The following is a 20,033-nucleotide window of genomic DNA, read 5'->3' as shown; positions in this document are numbered from 1 at the left end:
CTCTATTACAACTGCAAATTTAATAAATAAAAAAGGAACAGTTTTCTTTGTCACACTATGTATGTTTCTTATCTTGAGCTGCCCGTATGTTTGTGCCTTATTTACTCTTAAAGTTACAGCATGGTTCTCACAGAGATTTTTCCTCCTGATGATAATTTATACACCACTTTTCTTTAACACAGCCCCGGGAATAAGGTATTATGTTATATGTTGTATTTTGTAACTTGTAACATTTGACCGTATTTAATTTAACCTTTAAAATTCATAAGAAGAGTAGCTATATACCCAGAAAAGATCACTCATCTTTAGACTTGAATTATTATGATGTGGCCAGGCTGTAGGCCTAAATAAAATGTTATATGTAATAATGATTTTATATGATTAACTCACCACTTAGACATGAAGTGAGCTGAATATGTTTTTAATTATTACCTGGTTTCACCATTATGATTGACCCAAAGACTCGTCATTGAGGATCATATTAGGATTTTTAAATTATTTTTTTGGCAAAAGCAGTCCTACCCTGTGTGGCTTTACATAAGAGCAAAGGGAAAACTCATGCAGGGGTGAGGCTGGGCTGAATGTTATCATATATTTCTTATTCGAAGGCATCGATATGTTTGTCTTAACTGTTGAGTGCTGTATCATATAGGGCTTATTTCTTTATCTGTTCAGAGTTAAATGACATCAATCCACATCCATATCCCATAGACGATAAAATTAGGAATTAGAAACATTATAAAAATATGGTATTTCTATCACTTCACTATCAGTGTTCATTGTGCTCTCTGCATAAACATGAAATAGCGGCTACACGGCTTTCTGTGGGCGCTTCAGACTCTTAGACAGTCACACCTTTTTATTTTTTTCCTGCTCTCTCAATGAATTCTGTGTGTCGGCTACATCAAAACCTTTCAGCACTGTTCATAAATCTACTGTGTATACTGTAGATAATATTAATCCTTATGAACCTGACAAATTTCCATCTAATAATCAATACTTTTAACGTAGAGATGAATATTTGTGCCTCGTGCTGAGGTTACAGCCAATTTTTTTTGCCTAGGATGGCGAAGTCATGAGCGGCCCTACTCTGCCCTATGATTAGCTACTCAATAGCTTCGTTGGTCAAATTAAGGCATGAGGAGTGAGATTTGTTAGGGTTAGAGTAAGAGTATCAGGGTAAGTCAATCAGAAGCAGAGTAGCGCTGTTCATGACTTGGACATCCTAGGAAAAAAATATCGCTAAAAGGAAAGGTCACGGTGGACAGCTCCTGGTGCTGAAAATTATGCCTTATAAACCCACCCGACGAATAACAGATAAAAATTCTTCAAAATTACACGTCTTATTTGAAACACACATCCCAGATAGCAAATTACTGTGGCCCAGATCCGGGCCACACACCCGACACTTTCGGCACTTTCATCCGGCCCACATACCGCGTGGAATGATGGCACTTGGGCTGTCCACTCCTGTTTCCCAGATCTGGGCCACAAGCAAGCCGTATGTCAACCAAGAACAAACCAGATAAACCAGAACTGGCCCACATCCAGAATACACATACCTGAGAGCACCCCATCTTTACCAAAACAGGCCCACATTTGATTTGGGATAATTGGGCCATATTTGTTATTTTACATGTGGGCCATTTCAGGCTCACATCAATTTTGTCCGGGCCAGAAGAAGGCCAGCAGTGCCGCATCATTGCCTGAAGTGGCCCACTTCCGTATGCTATCTGGGACAGCAAATCTGGGGCAAGGTAGTGCACGGAAAACATTGCACAGAGAGGGAGTAATGTGGGGCCCAGCAACTTATTTTTGCATTAAAATATCCGAAAATGTTTGATAAAATATCATGAAAATATTCATGTATCCCCTATGAGTGTCATTCAGCGTGAACTCAACATATGTATATTATAATAATTTATATTATTCTTTTATTATGTATATTATTCTCTAATTATTCATGTTTGATAATATCCATAATCAGATTATTTATTTGTCTTTTTCTTGTTTATGTATTTTTTTCTCTGTTTATGTAAATTTTCATATTACAAAAAGTTAGGACAGAAATGTTGGAACATGTTGTGGGTCGTTATGTGATTGTGCTCTCACTAAATTTATTTATACAAAAACGTGTTTTGAAAATGCAAGAAAAATCTTGAATGTTTATTAAGAGTAAGTCTAAACATTGATATGAAAAGAGAGATTAGGCCATGTCTCCTGAGGAAAAACAGTTTGGGTTTACATGGGCAGTGGCTTATCAAGCAGCTATATGAATACATTGAATTCAAGCTGCATTACTGAGACGATGCTCCACTCCAACATCACAGACTCTGTGACTGGAGGACTGAATCTCTCGGTGGACTTCGACAGTCCTGTCGACTATCTCATTTTTATTTTCCAATTTTTATTCGCTACGACTGCTGTTCTCGTAGCCGGACCTGTAGTCATCACCATCTTAGTCACCAGAGCGCTCCGCCTTCAGAATAGGTTTATATTCATGCTGAACACCAGTATCTGTGATACGCTGGTTGGGTTTTCAGTGTATTATGTTGGTCTGTTTGATGTTCAGGAGGGATACCCGTCTAGAAATGGAACTTATAATATGTTACCTTCACTTCTAGGGGTAAACATAATGACATTTTTATTTGCACAGTTTGACCGCTATTTTGCAGTTTGTCATCCTTTCATCTACACGCGCTTTATAACCCGGCGGGTGGTTATCTCTGCAAATGTTTATTGCTGGTTTCATGTCTATTTTCAGTCGATCATTACTAATTTCTTGCCACTTTCCAAAGCGATACAGCTGTATGTTTTCAGTATTGTAACCTTACAAGTCATTGTGTTCACCAAAGTGGTCATGACTATCAAACTGTATGTTGTTGCCAGATTCCAGCTTGAAAGAGACCCTCCCAGCGCGGAGAAAGAAAGCAACAAGGAATCACTGAAAATAATCATTTTTGTTGTCATAAGTTTCTTGGTGTTGTGGTGCCCTTCTTTTGTTAATATCGTCCTCAGACTGGTGATAGGAAGAGGGCTGACATTTAAGAATGAAGCCACTAATCTTTTCGCCATCATGGCTCGTTTCAACGCTGTGTGCACACCGACGGTGTATCTGTGGGGCAGTCCGGCTCTGAGAGAAGCCATGGTGAGGACAGTGTGGGGAAGAGTGTGCCCGAGATGCAAGAGGAGGTAAGAAGTTAATGGGCAAAAAGAAAAAAAATATGATATGATAATAATATGATATGATAAATATGTCAATAGTCGACTTGTAATACGCAGTTATCAACCTGATTCTTTCTCAGAATTGGCTCCTGTCCTACGAAGGGAAATAGAAAAGGAAGGCCGATGAAGATTCACTGACTGTGAGACCTCTGAAAGACTCCGTCAGCAACTACTGCAAGTTTTCTAGTGATAAAGGCCTCTATTACAACTGCAAATTTAATAAATAAAAAAGGAACAGTTTTCTTTGTCACACTATGTATGTTTCTTATCTTGAGCTGCCCGTATGTTTGTGCCTTATTTACTCTTAAAGTTACAGCATGGTTCTCACAGAGATTTTTCCTCCTGATGATAATTTATACACCACTTTTCTTTAACACAGCCCCGGGAATAAGGTATTATCTTATATGTTGTATTTTGTAACTTGTAATATTTGACCGTATTTAATTTAACCTTTAAAATTCATAAGAAGAGTAGCTATATACCCAGAAAAGATCACTCATCTTTAGACTTGAATTATTATAATGTGGCCAGGCTGTAGGCCTAAATAAAATGTAATATGTAATAATGATTTTATATGATTAACTCACCACTTAGACATGAAGTGAGCTGAATATGTTTTTAATTATTACCTGGTTTCACCATTATGATTGACCCAAAGACTCGTCATTGAGGATCATATTAGGATTTTTAAATTATTTTTTTGGCAAAAGCAGTCCTACCCTGTGTGGCTTTACATAAGAGCAAAGGGAAAACTCATGCAGGGGTGAGGCTGGGCTGTGTTGGTTAAATTTAGGCATGAGGAGTGAGATTTGTTAGGGTTAGGGTACGAGTATCAGGGTAAGTCAATCAGAAGCAGGGTGGCGCTGTTCATGACTTGGACGTCCTAGGAAAAAAAATATCGCTAGCAGTACAGGTCGCTGTGGACAGCTCCTGGTGCTGAAAATTATGCCTTATAAACCCACCCGACGAACAACAGATAAAAATTCTTCAAAATTACACGTCTTATTTGAAACACAGCTATTATTTTACCAAAAGAGACTCACAAACACAAAAGATGAGAGAGATTCAATTGGTATTCTACAATTTTGTTGCACACTGGCAAATTACATACACACATTTACTTGTCCATTCTTCTCTGTCTTTATGTCGTTATGTCACTGTGTTTGATCATGTCTAAGTGCGGGTCAAAAGTTACATGCATTTTAAAATCTCACAAAAAATATCAAAAGAACAATTTAATATGCTGCGTCCTTGTTGCACAGCACCCTCTGGTGGAGCTTTAGGGTAAAATATACTTATGCTATATATTCTCAAAACTGTGTATCAATCAAGTTCAGTCAGCTTGCATATATTGACCTAAAGTAGCTAACTGAATGATAATGGGATATTGGTCATGGAAACATAATTACTTTTAGAGCGGCAAGATTAGTAAATTAATCGATTGACAGAAAATAATCATCAACTATTTTGATTAATCGTTTTGAGTCATTTTAAATGAAAAAATACAAACATTTTCTGGGTTCTTTAGTCTTCTGTGATAGTGAACTGAATATCTTTGGGTTGTGGACTGTTGGTCGGGACAAAACAAGACATTACAATTGCACCTTGGGCTTTGGGAACCTGTGATTTACATTTATCACCAAACGATTAATCAGTTAATAGAGAAACTAATTGTCAGATTATGAAAATAACTGTTAGTTGCAGCCCTAATTAGTTTATATTGTTGCAGCATAATGATGTAATGATGATGGGCTGTTTGTATGGATACAAATTAGTACAGCAGCACAGCAAAAGCAGAATAAAACATAATGTGCAGCATGTGAGAGAAAAAAGTATTTAAAAAATATGAAGATTTGAGGGGAATTTCTTTAAACTGCTTAATAATGACCTTAAAGGCTGAAAAAAAATCTCTGTATGACTTCTGCATGAGGCTTGTGTTAAAAGGGGAAAAAAAACAAACATTAGATTGCTCATGACATCCCAAGAGAGGCTGGTGGCTCCACGGCACATTAGGTTTTACGCATAAATAAAGATTTGCATTTAGGAACCCTTTGCGCTTAAACAATGCTCCTCTCCAACATCACAGACACTGTGACTGGAGGAGTGCCTCTCTCTGTGGACTTCGACAGTCCTGAGGATTATTTTATCTTTATTTTCCAGATTTTATTCGCTACTACTACTGTTCTCGTGGCAGGAACGGTAGTCATTGGCATCTTGGCCACCAGAGCGCTCCGCCTTCAGAATAGGTTTATTTTCATGCTGAACACGAGTATTTGTGACACGCTGGTTGGGTTTTCAGTGTATTATCTTGGTCTGTTTGATGTTCAGGAGGGATACCCGTCTAGAAATGGAACTTATAATGTTTTACCTTCTCTTCTAGGGGTCAATATATTGACGTTTTTGTTTGCACAGTTTGATCGATATTTGGCTGTGTGTCATCCATTCATCTACAACCGCTTCATCACACGGCATGTTGTAATAGGCATTAACATTTACTGTTGGGTTTATAACTTTGCTCACTTGCTCGCCAGGAATTTGTTGCCACTTTCTAAAGCGATACAGCTGTACGTGTTCAGCATTGTCTTCTTTCAACTAATCATACTAACCAAAGTGGTCATGACTATCAAACTGTATGTTGTTGCCAGATTCCAGGTTGAAAAAGACCCTCCCAGCGCAGAGAAAGAAAGCAAGAAGGAATCACTGAGAATCATCATTTTTGTTGTCTTAAGCTTCTTGGTGTTGTGGTGCCCTTCTTTTGTTAATATCATAATCAGATTTGTGGTAGGAGGAGGGCTGACATTTAGGAATGAAGCCACTAATCTTTTCGCTATCATGGCTCGTTTCAACGCTGTATGCACACCGACGGTGTACCTGTGGGGCAGTCCGGCTCTGAGAGAAGCCATGGTGAAGACAGTGTGGGGCAGAGTGTGCCCGAGATGCAAGAGGAGGTAAAACACTGTGGGGAAACTGCATATTACTACCAAATACACAACGTGATTTTTATCCACTCATGCAGTTAATTGTCTATAATCCATTTACTCAGAGTCGGCCCCTGTCATGGGAAGGAAGATACCAAAGAGTCATGGAAATAAGAACCCGCGGACCCCATTCAACACGTCAATGTAATATATGTATATATATGTATATATACATCTGTTTTCTCTCTCTCTCTCTCTCTCTCTCTCTCTCTCTCTCTCTCTCTCTCTCTCTCTCTCTCTCTCTCTCTCTCTCGGCAATTTACATATCAAATTTGCTGATTGCAATGCAACATCACGTGGATAATTCAGTGCCAGTATCCCGATAATGATTCTACAGTCAGTTTTAAATAGACCAGTGCTGTAGACTCGGAGGTAAAAGCCTACCCAGCAGTCCTAATTCTGGAAAAAAAACCTATATATAAAACACATGCTGAATAAAGTTGAAGATTAGTCAGTTAATGTAAAAACAGATGCTGGTTAAAATCAATTTTGTAATATTAGGTGTGGAAGGAGGGATGTTGGCATACTGTTCAATGTGGAAATATTTCTTCAACTTGTTGCAACTAAATTTTTACATTAAATAGAAAGAATGGAAAGCTAATTAACATACCCCTAATTTGAAATGTAATTATAAATGTATTGCTGATCTGTAATCTAAAAATTCTAAGTTCACAAATATTTTATGTTGATGGAAAAAAACGCCACGTTCTTGTACTGTCTGCAGTAAAACATTATTACTGAAAATCCTATTGTTAACTATTGAGATCTGTTATCTGCCTTTTTAATAGAAGATGTAAATTAACTTCGACATGACTGAAGGTAATAGCTTTTACATTATATGGCAATAATATTTAAATAATAGGCTACTTTTATGACCCCATATGCTACATGATACACAAATATGTAAGCAGGCCAACCATTGGTTAGGTATCTAACCAATGGTTGGCCTACCAATTGTCTTCTCCAAGTGAGAAGAGCCTAAATAAAATCACTTTTCATATACTTTATTTTTATGCATATGCATGAAATGTTTGTTATATCTGAAAGGACTGCAGAATTAAATGTGTGTGTTGTGGCCTATCAGCTGCACCTAATCCCTTTTACTCCATGGAGAAAAAGATAGACTCAAAGACTGAAGCCCAGATCACCTTGTGTTTTTGCTGCCTCAAGTTGTGTGGTTCAATATCAATATGCTTTGCAGAACACTACTAAATTATTTAAAAAACTGCCCATCCTTTAGCAGGACTTACAATTTTTGGTAGATGGCAAACCAACATGGTTGTTTGTTTATTCAGATTCCCTATTAGCTGATGCATCACCTCAGCTGTTCTTTTTGGTATGCACATAAAAATACTACATGAGAATAATAACAAATAACAAACTGAAACTAAAAACTACCACCAACTACAACTTCTTAAAATTACATGATGACAACAAGACTATAAGTAGTGCACTGTCGCCATGCTCATTTACTCCCCTGTCTTTTCACATTGTGTCAATGATATTATCCAAACTGCTCATTTGTCTGGATCAGGAGTTTAAAAATCAGAGTAGATATTAAAAATACAAAGTAAAAAAATGGCTACTACTACAGCACTCTGGGTGATTAGGCTTCAGGCATAAAACCTATGTGTGTGTGTGTGTGTGTGTGTGCTCTTTGAAGATGTACAAATGTGTACCGCAGAAAGGCAATAAATTATAGTCTTTTATACAAAAAATATCTTTTTATATTAATTTACCATAAGAGAAACAGTTTATTTCATTTCTTGTCTGTTGAAGTTCATGCAGATGAGCAGAAGTGTATTCATATTGTACAGTTTCCTGTGTGAAGTATACTATATGCAGTCATGACCGAGTTTATTTCCTTTCTTTGCCACTGTGGCCTAATGTGACAGCTTGTACTATAAGACAAAATGAACAAATGGTGCGCTTCAATCTGTATGCGTATGTATTGTATTTTCCAGTTTCAGAACTCAGTAGCAACCGACAGATCATCTTCACACAACTCCACAGAGACTACACTACTTGAAGACAGGCTGATAATAACTAAAACACTGATAATTCAGTCGACCTCAACTGAACAATGAGATTCTACGAACATTGTTTCTGCTGAGTTCATTCTCTCTAGCAAAGAGTCCATTTGAACACTAAAAGGTTTGGTCCACATGCCTCTGGCTGGGTGTGTAAGGGTGCTCCATGTGTACGTACAGTATGATCATGTTGATAAGTCACCATTAGTGGGTGTTTAATTTGTTTAACCACAACCAAAGAATTTCCCTGTGAGGCTGTGAGTTTATTCATCGCTGACAGAATAAACACTGATGTGAGGAAGTGGAGGAAGTTGTGGGTGTGCATCATTTCTACCACAGTGTCCATGGGGGCTGCTTGAGTGGGAAGGAGGCCAAAGAGGAAACATTAACAGGAATGGAAATGACAGCCCACGGCAGTGCTTGTCTTTGAAGAGATCGTTTGATCATCATCCTAGAATACGTGGGACAAAAAAACATGTGTCATGTCCCAAAATTTATGTCACGTCTCGTACAAAACAAAACAGGTCTCTATGTGTTTATCTTTTTTGTGTGTTACTGCGTCACTCTTACCCGTCACGTCCCAGCAGGAATAAAGCAGGTATGCTTGGTTTAGCAGTGCTTCCATCAGTGATCATATCAAGGTACTGACTGTCATTATCCACCGCATTATCAGCAATCAGAACAGCTTTGCCTCCTGCTTCCTCCACATGTCGGGCCTTTTGTACAAAGGAACAACCTCTGGAACACAAAAAATACATATAAAGTGAGACACAAACTCAAAATTTGCAAGCAAATACATTCTGTCACTGTCCCAATGATCGATTCATTCTAAGTCTCATTTGATGTGGCCAGTCAGTAAAATAAAAGTGTCAAAGTCTCCCACACAGGTGGGAGTGGAATTGTTTCAAATGCAAATTAATACTTATTAATGCACTTTTACACACAAACCAAGATAAGTATGACACCGGATACTGAACACTTAGTCGGACCAGACCATTGTCGGTCATAGGTAAATACCTGGTGGTTGCTGTTCACACGAGAACACAGGTCTGCAACTGTAGTTTTTATACTTCATACTTCATTTAACAAGATTAGGTTTATTACATTTTACCATCATGATTAGTGGTGGTTGCAGTTCTGTTTTTACACTGAAGATTAAACATGGCACATGGTGCAGATGGAGAATCTTAAAGATTCACTCAAGACATGTATTAAGACATACAAAAATACTCTGCTTGGAACAATAATGTGTGTCTGATATGTTTTTTCCACAAAAAAAGTTCAAATTACCACATTAAAATCCTTAAAAACAGTGAAGGTAAAAAATTCAACTGTAGGAACAAGAAGAAAAACATATTTTTGAGTGGAAGGGGACTTAAAGGATTTTATCTCTCTTAATTATGAATGCAATTCTGTTCTCTGCAATTGGAACAGTCACACATTCAAGGACACCTAAGTTTATGACATTGTCTTGTCATTTCTTAAAGCTTAATCTCAGGCCACAGCTTCACAGCTTCTTTGTGTGCACATCCTCTGTGCATTACAGGTATAGGTGTATAATAGGGGTGTCATGATTTTGATTCTAAATCGAAAATCGATCAAAAGGAGCATTTGAGTTCAACCTTTGAAATCAAAAATAGGATTGGAGATTCTGCCTGTGTTTTTTTTTTCTTTCCACCCCCATCTACTTGTGTGCATTCAGTACGTGTCTGAAGGGGGAAAAAACAACATTTCAAAGATGTCACAGCATTACATTTTAGTTCAGTTGAATTACTTTTTGAGACACCGAGGCCGCTGCTGGAGTCGGAGATGATGGAGAAACAACAGAACTAGAAAATCCTCCTACTTCCCCGAAGTCACCAGTGTGGCAACATTTTGCCTTCCCCGTGATTTGCATAAACAATGAGCGCATCATTTACAGGAAAACTACAGATTGTAGGCTATGCTACACACTTCAAAAAAGTTGCAAATATATTGACAGATTTGAACTTCCCAGATCAATAACTCATAAGCGAAACATTGTTAAAACTCAAATGACTCCTCTTTCCTACCATAGTAAGGTAGACAACGAGCCGCCCCCCAAGATGGACTAATAACATTGGTCTCTATGTACAGCCGGCTGTGAGATGAGTGTGCAGAACTGTCTAAAAAGTGCAACACTTAGTTAGGGATGGGAATTGATAAGATTTTATTGATACCAATGGTTATATTCTTTATTGATTCCTGATCAATTTTTAGTGTGGAAAAAAGTAGGCCTACACAGGTTTCCGGTGTCAACGCAACTGTTTTATTATCTCCACTGTTTGAATATATGAAACATAACTGTAAGATAAGATAAATGGTATTTCCTTCACCTCAGAGTTGGTTTAAGTTGTTTAATGTTGCAGTGTGTGTTGGTCAGTTGGTCTCATTTGTTACTGCTGATTGCTGCTTTGCTAACGTTAGTCTGGGTGACGGCATAGAAAGTTCACAATATACTTCCCATTTGTCTCCCAAAGTTAATTTGTGAAAACATGTTTGCAATCGCTGCCTTTTAGAAGATGAATTACGAGAAAGCTGAAGATAACTTTAGCGTGTGCACTGTAGGCAGTCCGGAGACTGCGCTTCCCTTGCATAGTTCTGCATTTTTCGTTCCGTTAACATGACATGCCTAGGCATCGATAAAAGGAATTGATAAGCTCGGAGGCATACGATTCCGATGGATCGGACAATTTGGAGCCGGTTCTCAATTCCCATCCGTACTCTTAGTTAGAAACTCAAGCTGTTGTTGTAAAGTACCCTTCTGCCATCTAGTGGCTCTTCTTTTTGTTTTTGTGTTAAACAGTTTGTTCTCATTTGACTAGTGAAATAAGTTAGCGTTATTATATTTTAAACAAATTATTTAAAATTTGACCATAGTATGGTACAAAAATATGGCAGGTGTATCGCACTTGATACCATGTAACCTATCTTGTTAAAGAAGAATTTGAAAATGTAAATGACAGTTGTCAGGGCATAAAACCAATGATCTTTTGATCTTTACAAATCAAGATTCGATAGTCTTACAATGGCGTAGCCGTCAGTGCTGAAAAAAAAAGTTCAAATCAAATCAAATCGTGACCTTAAAATCGAGAGTCATATCAAATCGTGGATTTGGAGAATCGTGACACCCCTACAGTACATAGGTGCTAAGACACATGTGCATACCCCCTCTCCACCAGAATGACTTGTCCCTGGATGATTTCTCTGTCCTTCAGGTCTGAGCAGCCATCTGCTGGGTCCGCTGGCACCAGGAAAATCTCATCATACGATGATGTCTGGGCACAGAAGGAGAGAAGACCGATGTGATTAGATGGTCAGCGTGCATGTCTGTCTTTAAGGCTTGTGAATCCTTCTGGGCAACAAATGAAATCCAAACGAGGGAAGGGTACTCACAAAGTCTCCTCCAAAGTCTTTAGCAGGCGCTGCACTGAAGATGTACCCTATCTCCTCTGGACTGATGACCCGGAAATACAGCAATTCATTAACCCCAAGACCTGGAGCAGTCATACAAAACAGAAACATCGACCAGTTTATCTCACCACAGATATGAGTAACAGCACTTCCAGTAGGAGGTGACAACCGGATTAACCACAGGACTTTGAAGAGGAAATTCATAAGAACTATGATACAGCATCTCTATATTTGATTACTCAAATGACGAATCGTGTCAGCTATGACAAAAGCCTTAGTATACGTATAACTCCTTCACATGACCGACCTTTAACGTAGCTAAATTTGCTGCGAACTCGCAGATGAATGCTGCCTCCTCAGACTCACCTGACATGCGACTGAACTGCATGAAAACACTCCAGAGGTATAAAACTAAAGCTGTTGACAGAACAACCTTTGCCATATTCAAGACATTTGTAGAGCTCCTTACATAGGACGAGGCCTCAGTATGGCTTTATATTTGACAGCGATCTTTTGTCCATATGTAGCTGTAAACAACTCAGCACCAGGTTAGCAGCCACTTCCGCGCTTGTTTTCACACGCATGCGCATTTAGCATGGCCGGTGCTACGGAATCCCGGAGCAAATATGAGCTGTTGGGCCCCATTTACCCCATTTACCCCCATAATTTACCCTACGATTTACCCCATGACTTACCCTATGACTAACCCCATGATTTCCATGATCTGCCCCATGATTTACGTTTCCACAACGTTTTTTTTTTTTTTGTATTTTATTAACAGCACAGTGATATTGCAAGGCAAACAACAGTACAGGAAGTATTGGAGGAAAAATGAATAAAATACATTGATCACAAAAACACAAGAAGAAATAAAATTGTACAACATATACACATTTATCTGGTCCTTATTTTAGCAGTGTTACAAAAGAAAGCACACATACATAAATCATAAGACATTAAATCAAACAAAAATAAATAAATGAATGAATAAGTATAACTTTTTTAAAAAAGTGAATAAGAAATATTGCAAACCAACTTAAACCATCTGGCAATGTTGTCCACAATGTTTCTCAAGAGCTGAGATGTCTTTAAAGCTTTTTTGTTTTGTTTTGTTTTGTTTTTAGATACTCTACAGACAGAATCATTGAATGTCTGAAGTTCAGCATAAAACAAGTTTTTGTTTGGAAGAAACTGAAGTTATTTGACTTTGTGAATATGTTTGCCCAAAAGACAGCAATTTTATCGAGTTTTCAACTTCACTGTTTTAAGACACTACATTCAAAAATAAGACCTGTAATATGGACCGAGAACTTATGAGTCTCTCAAATTAATAAGGAAATTTGAGTCCAAAAGTTACTTGGATGAGTATAGACACAAAATAAATGAGAAAAGGGCTCACTCTCCCTTTTTCAGAAGGAACATAAAGGGGAAGCATCAGGTCTAAAATTGTGAATGAATTCATAGCAGGGATAGTATCTGTGTAAAATTTTAATATGAATTTCTTTAACTTTATTGGACAAAAATCTGTTAAATTCAGTCCAACCATTCCTGGTAATGTTAGGAAACCTGTTTCTACAACTACCACAACTGTCAACTGTACAATCTGCTCTCTGAGTTTAGTTGCAACTTTGTGTTATAAAATAGTTAATTAGTGTGCTGCAGAGCTGATGAGCAGTCTTGCAAATATTCTGTATTTTGGGCTGGATAGGCTATAAAAGACCACTTTTTGTCGATACTATTTGTCTATAATAAAAAATTGAATTAACTTATTTTCCAAAATATCAAACTATTCCTTTGAAGATGACTTTGTTCTTTTCCAGTGCCCCAGTAAGCCATGACAGTGTGACACTGAGCCATCATGCATGCACAGTAACAGAATTTTTAAACCGTTCATGATAATATTTGCACCCATGCTTTTCCCACTGTGACATGTCAAAATGTCAGTTTTGGAACTATGCATTTAATTACAAAACTGTAATACAGAAGGTCTTCAATCTTGTCAAAGGGATCCTAGCATCAAGACAGGGTGTCAAGATTGGGTAATAAGCATTGCGAGGCCCACCTTAAGACCCTTATCATCAGTTGATTCTGTGCTTTGCTACATATTTTTCCCAAACAAATTTCCAATTAAATTTTGTACAAACCAGTTGACAGACAGTAAGCCTGGAGCTTTTGCCCAAATTGCTTGTTTGGTAATCCAGCCTTGACATGTTGGACATGCAGGTACTTGCTTTTTGTGAAAAAAATCAAGACATCAAAGTGACTTGCTATGTATCCACAGGTGCCTTAAGTTGTCATGTAATGTAATGTGGGTTTAATCCTTACGTGTAATATTCAAAGAGACATCCATTAAGTAATACGAAGAAGAAGAAGAAGAAGAAGAAGAAGAGTAAACAACTACCATGAATACAACCTTCATACAATTAATCAATGCATGAGAATAGTAATGAAAATACAACAGTTTTAACAAAAACCTTTAACCTTCATGAAGGTAGGATTTATTGCATGGCTTTTGCATTAGACCATATTTGTTTTAACGAGATGTACCTGAAAAATTTACAGAGTGTTAGTCACAAAAAAACACAAGTAATGGACTTTTGGGTTGTGTGGAAATGAGATGAAATCATGCTTTCTTCCAATTAGAGGTTTAGAAATCCAGCTGAAAATCCTTACCATCCACAATGTCCAATCTTTGTTCAAGCACAGGCCGAATGCAATCAAAGGTACAATTTAATTACTTAATATACATACATCAAAATATTTTTTTCACTAATTCCAAATAAGAGGTGGTTGTACTTGGTATACTCTCACAATCCTCAATCAATAGTTGCAATGCATGTTTTCACTGAACATCTTCTTTCAAAGATTTCCAACTCCATTTGGATCCTTTCTTCCTTTTTTCTTCCTTGTCTTGCAGCGGTCCAAGTATCCAGATGGCAACTCTGGACAGCAGTATTTTCTTGTGTTTTTGCATTTGCAACGCTTCTTTTTCCCTGTTTTCACCTGCAACGAGTTAATGACAGATTAGGGTCTAAAATCATGACAAGAAATAAGAATTAGCAATTCTTTAAGTCTTATAACATTTAATATGTAAAATTCATTTGCGTTTGAAAGTTCTGACCATGAATATCAAGAATGACTCCGATTACAGTACTTTCAAGTTACTGTTTAGGCATTTTCAGTACCATGAAATATTATGTTTCTTTCACACTGCAGAATGTTACTTTACTTTACTCTAAATAACAGAGACTGAAATAAGTAAACTCTGCTCTGGTCAATTTGAGGTCAGGCTGTCAGCGAAATATGTTTTTTCCCTGTTGATGAGCTGTCAGCAAATATATTGACACATTTTGATGTTTGGGAGTGATCTAACCAAATGTCACATTTTATGTTTGACTTTTGACATGTCCACCAGCTTCAGTGAGTAATAGATTGCGAAATATATCTGCTAATGTGACAATTTTATAAATTGAGAGAGAAAGATTGCAATGAATGTATCATTTGTAACAAATCTGGCTGATGAGGTACAACAGCATTTTTCTGTTTGCTAGGTATAGTTGGTGTCTGACATGGTCTGTGTTGTTGGAACAAGCTTATCACTGATAAATAATTATCTTAAAATGTGAAAACTGAAAAGATTAGCATTACTGTCGCTGACAAATATTGAGAAAGAGTCTCATTTTTAGCCTTACTGCCTCAGTGTAAAATCTCTCAGTTTTTAAAACATGTATTATTAAACTTGTATTACAAAGACTGTTAAAAGATAGAAGGTTACTACTTAAACTGAAACAGGTGATGATATCAAATGAAATAAATAATATGAATTCATGTGGGTAGACACTGCATTACACGGTACGGGAATTTCTATTTGTTTAGTCATTAAGTGTACACATAACATGAGCAACACATGAGAAAGGAACATTCAGAAGGAAGTGAGTACAAAGCTCTTTTAATAGCCATTTGTTAAGCATAGCAACAAACCACAAAGATACACAGAAACACCAACACACTATTACAGAAATAACAGGGGCAAAAAACACAATTTATGAAAGTCTGGCTAAAGTGCAGACTGAGGTTGACTCTATTAGTAGAAATGCAAATTATGGTTCTGATTCATGGTAAATGATGTGACCAAGACTGGACACCCATTTGATGAACTTAGGTCCTGAGAAACCCCATCTGGCAATTTCAGATTCAGAAAAAGATTTCATATTGAATAACAGAATATTCTGGGCCGCAAATGGAGAAGTAATGTCTAGACTAATGTCTACAGTTTAGAAATTGATGAATAGTGTGCTTTTGTTATCAAGAAAGACATACATATTTTTTTCACGTTTCGCAATAAATCTATAATATTGTTTGCTTAGTTTTTTTTGTGGTTTAAATAATAATAAATATATATACAAATAAATAGTTTGAGTGTATCAATCAATAAATATGAATGGTAGTGTCCTGTAATGATCTTCTATTATAGAACAAAACTTTAAACGTTTTACTGAACTTATATTGAGTGCTCTGTTATCTCTTGGCCATCGGTGTTCAGCCAGAAACACATAGGATCACAATGGGTTAAGAGGACATACAAGGACAGTGTAGACATGTAAGAGAGAGGTGAGAGCAGGAGCAGATGGTGGTGGGTTCAAACAATATCAATAGGTTACATTTTTCCAGGGAGTCCACTGGCTCCAGGTTGAGAGCACCAGCGAGTCTCTGGAGCGAACTCTCAGCATGCTGATACTCTTCGGTATCAGAGCAGATAAAGAACGTCCAGTCTGAAGTCAGAGAGGTTGTACAGTAAGAAAACAAACCAAAATGGAAAGGAAGATAGTCATAAAGTGGTCATCAGGCTCTGTTCTATTTCAGAAATCAGTGAACATGTGTACCTTGCCATCATCTTTTAACACGTATTCAATCTCATGCTCCAGACTGAAGAAGCTGTAAGGAGTGGACCAGCTGGATGGGGGATCAATGGTCACATTCAGGTCCTGCTCCACCTCCTGACATCTGACAATCTGGGGACTATCTGGTTGAACTGGGGAGAAGACACAAGAAAATGACATAAAATAAATTTTAAAAATGGGTCAAGAATATGTAAATTAAAGGCATATTCTACACACATCTGCATGCTAACTGCACAAATATTTTGCTGAAATGATCCCATTTATTTACAGAAAAGCATCACTGATGTGTAGTGGCATGACTTCCAACATTTGCTTTCTCTTTGTACCCATATTTTGATGTTACATTGATAGGTTTGTTAAAGTGTTTTGGGAGTAATTATTACCTAACATTTCATCTTACATATATTTTTACATAGTTATAGTTTCAAATAATATGTAGAATGTGCCTTTTTTCCTCTCTAGTAAGTTAACTTCACTCAACAACAATTCACTGGAACCAAACACATACAAATTTTTTGTGTTGAAACATGTGGTTTCATTCATTTTGAACTTTGTGAACAGCTTAGTTAGTTTGCAAGAAGTGTTCTTTACCTCAAATCTTGATAATCTTCTGTTGAATGTCTTTAGTATAGCTCAGTTTTCACTTATCTTACCAATGTTTCTCAGATAAAATCTCTTGGTCCTCCGGAGGATGACGAAGTTGTCGTTCATGGCCTCAGCAGTCAGTTCAAGCATGTTGCTTTCCTCAGCATAGGGTGAGAGGGAGTGGGAAAGCTCAAACTGGAATCCCCCATCCGGGAGCTGATGACTGCTGCTGACCCAGCGACATGACTTCCCACCCTTATAACTTGAGGAACAAGGGGTAAAACAGACAGAGTGAAATACGTAACCGAGACATGCTTGTTGGTCTATTTTAATACACTATATAGAAATAGTTTCAGCCTTTTTACTGTGATCTGTATTTTTTATTTTTTTTATTTTTATTTTTTTTACCAGTCAGGGCCCAGTCCAAGGCGCACTGCTTTGTATTCTCCGCCAGTCCAGGTACAGCTGAACTTACAGTCATAAGACTTTGCCCGACATGTGAGGAAAGAATCTATAAAGACAAAACAAAAAAATGAGAGAATATTTCCATCTAGGCAATACTACAGAGAGTTTTAAGAGACTTGCTTTGTGAATGCGAGGGAGGATATGTCAGGACAAGAGCATCTCACCTAACTCCTCTTCATCCTCAGCCTCCTGCAGCAGATAAGTTAATGATAACATCTCTTCTTTATTCCAGCAGCTGTAGTTTCCAAACATGGGTGAATCTACTTCTGTCAATATCAGATTTTGACCCTCCGTCCGGACACTATCGAAGAACTCCTCCACCAAGACATTCTCAAACTTCCATGTGACATTTCCGCTGAATGCCGTATCACAGGTTAGTGTGACCTCATTTTGATCACCCGTATTTGCTACCACAACTAAAGACAGACAGGTACAAAGACATATATCACACAACAAACATATGTATATCCACATTCACAAAAACACAGATAGTAACATATCAGGAATTAACAAATTTAGAACCATTCAAGATATGGGAAGAATAATATATTAAGAATATGTGGATCATAAATGAGAAGACCTACACTTTTCTGGAATGTAGTTGAGTCCATGTGCTCCTGTAAGGCTGGTGCACAGAAGCCCAAATATCCACACGGACAAAGTCGTCTGAGGGATTGTGTGACAGAGAAAGAGGGTATTATTGAAAATGATCCATTATTCTCACCAAAAAACAGTAATTTTCTCTTCATTTGAAAATGATCTTCAGTAGAGAAACAAAATAAAAATCTGTTCATACACAATTTCAATTATCATCTCAATTAAAACTATAGTAGCAAAGCTGGTAATTTACATCCTATTCTAACATTTACTATGTACTATCAAATGCCACAGTAATTTAGCAGATAATATATATAATAAAAAAAAGTATATATAAGCATCTAATTTCCTGCTCTGACTTATAACTAGTAGATATTTCTTACCATTTTGATGAAATGACACTGAAGCAAAAGTACAAAAAACAGAGAGCAGAAGTTCTGTCGTAGGTGTCCTGATGATTGCATGCTCTCACTGTCATCTAAGCACCATTTTATACTATTGCAAAGAGCAAGCAACAGCATCATCATTGTCGTCATCAACATCCAGACCATTATGGCACCTATGCCATATCCAATTTGGGGGTGAGAAAAAAAACAAAAGATATAGCAAACTGATAAGAGCCTGTTTACAGAGGCAACACGCAGTGCATTTCCTCCATACTGTTTTGCATATCAAATTTCATAAACAGATAAACCAGGAGTTTCGAATAAGATGGAGATAAGACAAAGTGTTAAGTGTGGGCGTTGAGTGGGGGTTGGGGGGTTGCCCTCAGCCTCTTACATTAGAAACACACACACACACACACACACACACACACACACACACACACACACACACACACAAAAGCATAGATACATTTGATCTTCTATTTTTATGAGATCTACACTTTTTTTAAGCAAATCGGATCTCTCCAATCCTAAAGTTAACCCCATCTTAAACCTGAAGCTATTATACTTTGGGGAAGAGAACATATAGAAATGGACAAATAGATTAAAAATAGATTATTAGGCTCCCTACTTTAGTAATCATCAATGTTTGGTGTCTTGTTCTCTTGTATGATATGTATATAGTGAAAAAAGTCTGCCCCTTTATATCCAAACACTTATAATATTTCCATGATCTTATCGAATCCAATACCTATGCCTGACCTGTAACATTAGATTGACCATTTTTCATTTTCTCGGCCAAAATTTGAGCCTGTTTCCCCATCACACCATCACTGTGAGGACATTTGATCCTCCCAAAGTTCAAGAGCATGCACAAATACATGCACGTGTGAACACAAATCTTCACACATGAGAAGAGAGTTCCCATGCATAGTTATTTGGACTTTCCCTGTCCATTAGTCATTGGTAGGGCAAAACAAATTTTTTCTGCTAAATGTCAGCTAAGAAAAAGAGTTAGACATTTACAGTAGGTCGCTCTTGCAAATCACACTTTGCTCATGTGCTTATCCTCACACATGATCTCTCTTTCTCTCTCTCATACACACACACACACACGCACACACACACACACACACACACTCATTACATGACTGATACCTGTTGTTTCTGTTCCTGTTCCTGTTCTATGGCATTAAAAGGAACATTTACAAAGCCTGGCTGTTCATGTTGCTGGAGGGCTGCATTATTAAGTGTGATAATTCTTCTGTATATCTAATAGAATCTACCCCCTACAGTTGCATATTGCAACCACACTGCTGTCCTAAAATTCCATTTGATCATTTAAACAGAAATAACTAGTTTCAGCTCTCAGTTCCGTAAAAAAGCCTGAAAGGATTAACTCACACTTCTGCTGTACAAGAGAATTTAATGTAC

General features: G+C 37.4%; 3 protein-coding genes and 1 pseudogene across 3 annotated transcripts; 2 read left to right on the top strand and 2 right to left on the bottom strand.

The window, feature by feature from the left end:
• Positions 1–2,057: 2,057 nt before the first annotated feature.
• Positions 2,058–3,435, top strand: LOC121904494 (olfactory receptor 4K3-like). Its single transcript, XM_042422269.1, has 2 exons — positions 2,058–3,192; positions 3,306–3,435. The coding sequence occupies exons 1-2, from the start codon at positions 2,246–2,248 to the stop codon at positions 3,361–3,363; spliced, it is 1,005 nt and encodes a 334-aa protein (XP_042278203.1). The 5' UTR covers positions 2,058–2,245; the 3' UTR covers positions 3,364–3,435.
• A 1,854-nt stretch (positions 3,436–5,289) lies between these two features.
• LOC121903803 lies at positions 5,290–6,641 on the top strand (annotated as a pseudogene).
• Positions 6,642–7,937: 1,296 nt separating this feature from the next.
• LOC121904088 (protease-associated domain-containing protein 1-like) lies at positions 7,938–12,272 on the bottom strand. Its single transcript, XM_042421614.1, has 5 exons — positions 12,032–12,272; positions 11,648–11,748; positions 11,420–11,529; positions 8,804–8,971; positions 7,938–8,684 (listed from the first exon to the last, which is right to left on the bottom strand). The coding sequence occupies exons 1-5, from the start codon at positions 12,105–12,107 to the stop codon at positions 8,564–8,566; spliced, it is 576 nt and encodes a 191-aa protein (XP_042277548.1). The 5' UTR covers positions 12,108–12,272; the 3' UTR covers positions 7,938–8,563.
• A 3,923-nt stretch (positions 12,273–16,195) lies between these two features.
• On the bottom strand, positions 16,196–18,649 carry si:dkey-88e18.2 (interleukin-12 subunit beta). Its single transcript, XM_042422222.1, has 7 exons — positions 18,597–18,649; positions 18,201–18,282; positions 17,781–18,032; positions 17,560–17,662; positions 17,220–17,413; positions 16,549–16,697; positions 16,196–16,437 (listed from the first exon to the last, which is right to left on the bottom strand). The coding sequence occupies exons 1-7, from the start codon at positions 18,597–18,599 to the stop codon at positions 16,315–16,317; spliced, it is 906 nt and encodes a 301-aa protein (XP_042278156.1). The 5' UTR covers positions 18,600–18,649; the 3' UTR covers positions 16,196–16,314.
• Between the last annotated feature and the right edge of the window lie 1,384 nt (positions 18,650–20,033).

Source organism: Thunnus maccoyii, chromosome 9, assembly GCF_910596095.1.
Source record: "Thunnus maccoyii chromosome 9, fThuMac1.1, whole genome shotgun sequence".
In the NCBI taxonomy this organism is placed as follows: Eukaryota; Metazoa; Chordata; class Actinopteri; order Scombriformes; family Scombridae; genus Thunnus; species Thunnus maccoyii.
Note: the sequence above shows the minus strand (reverse complement) of the source record. Positions and strands in the feature narration are given on the sequence as shown.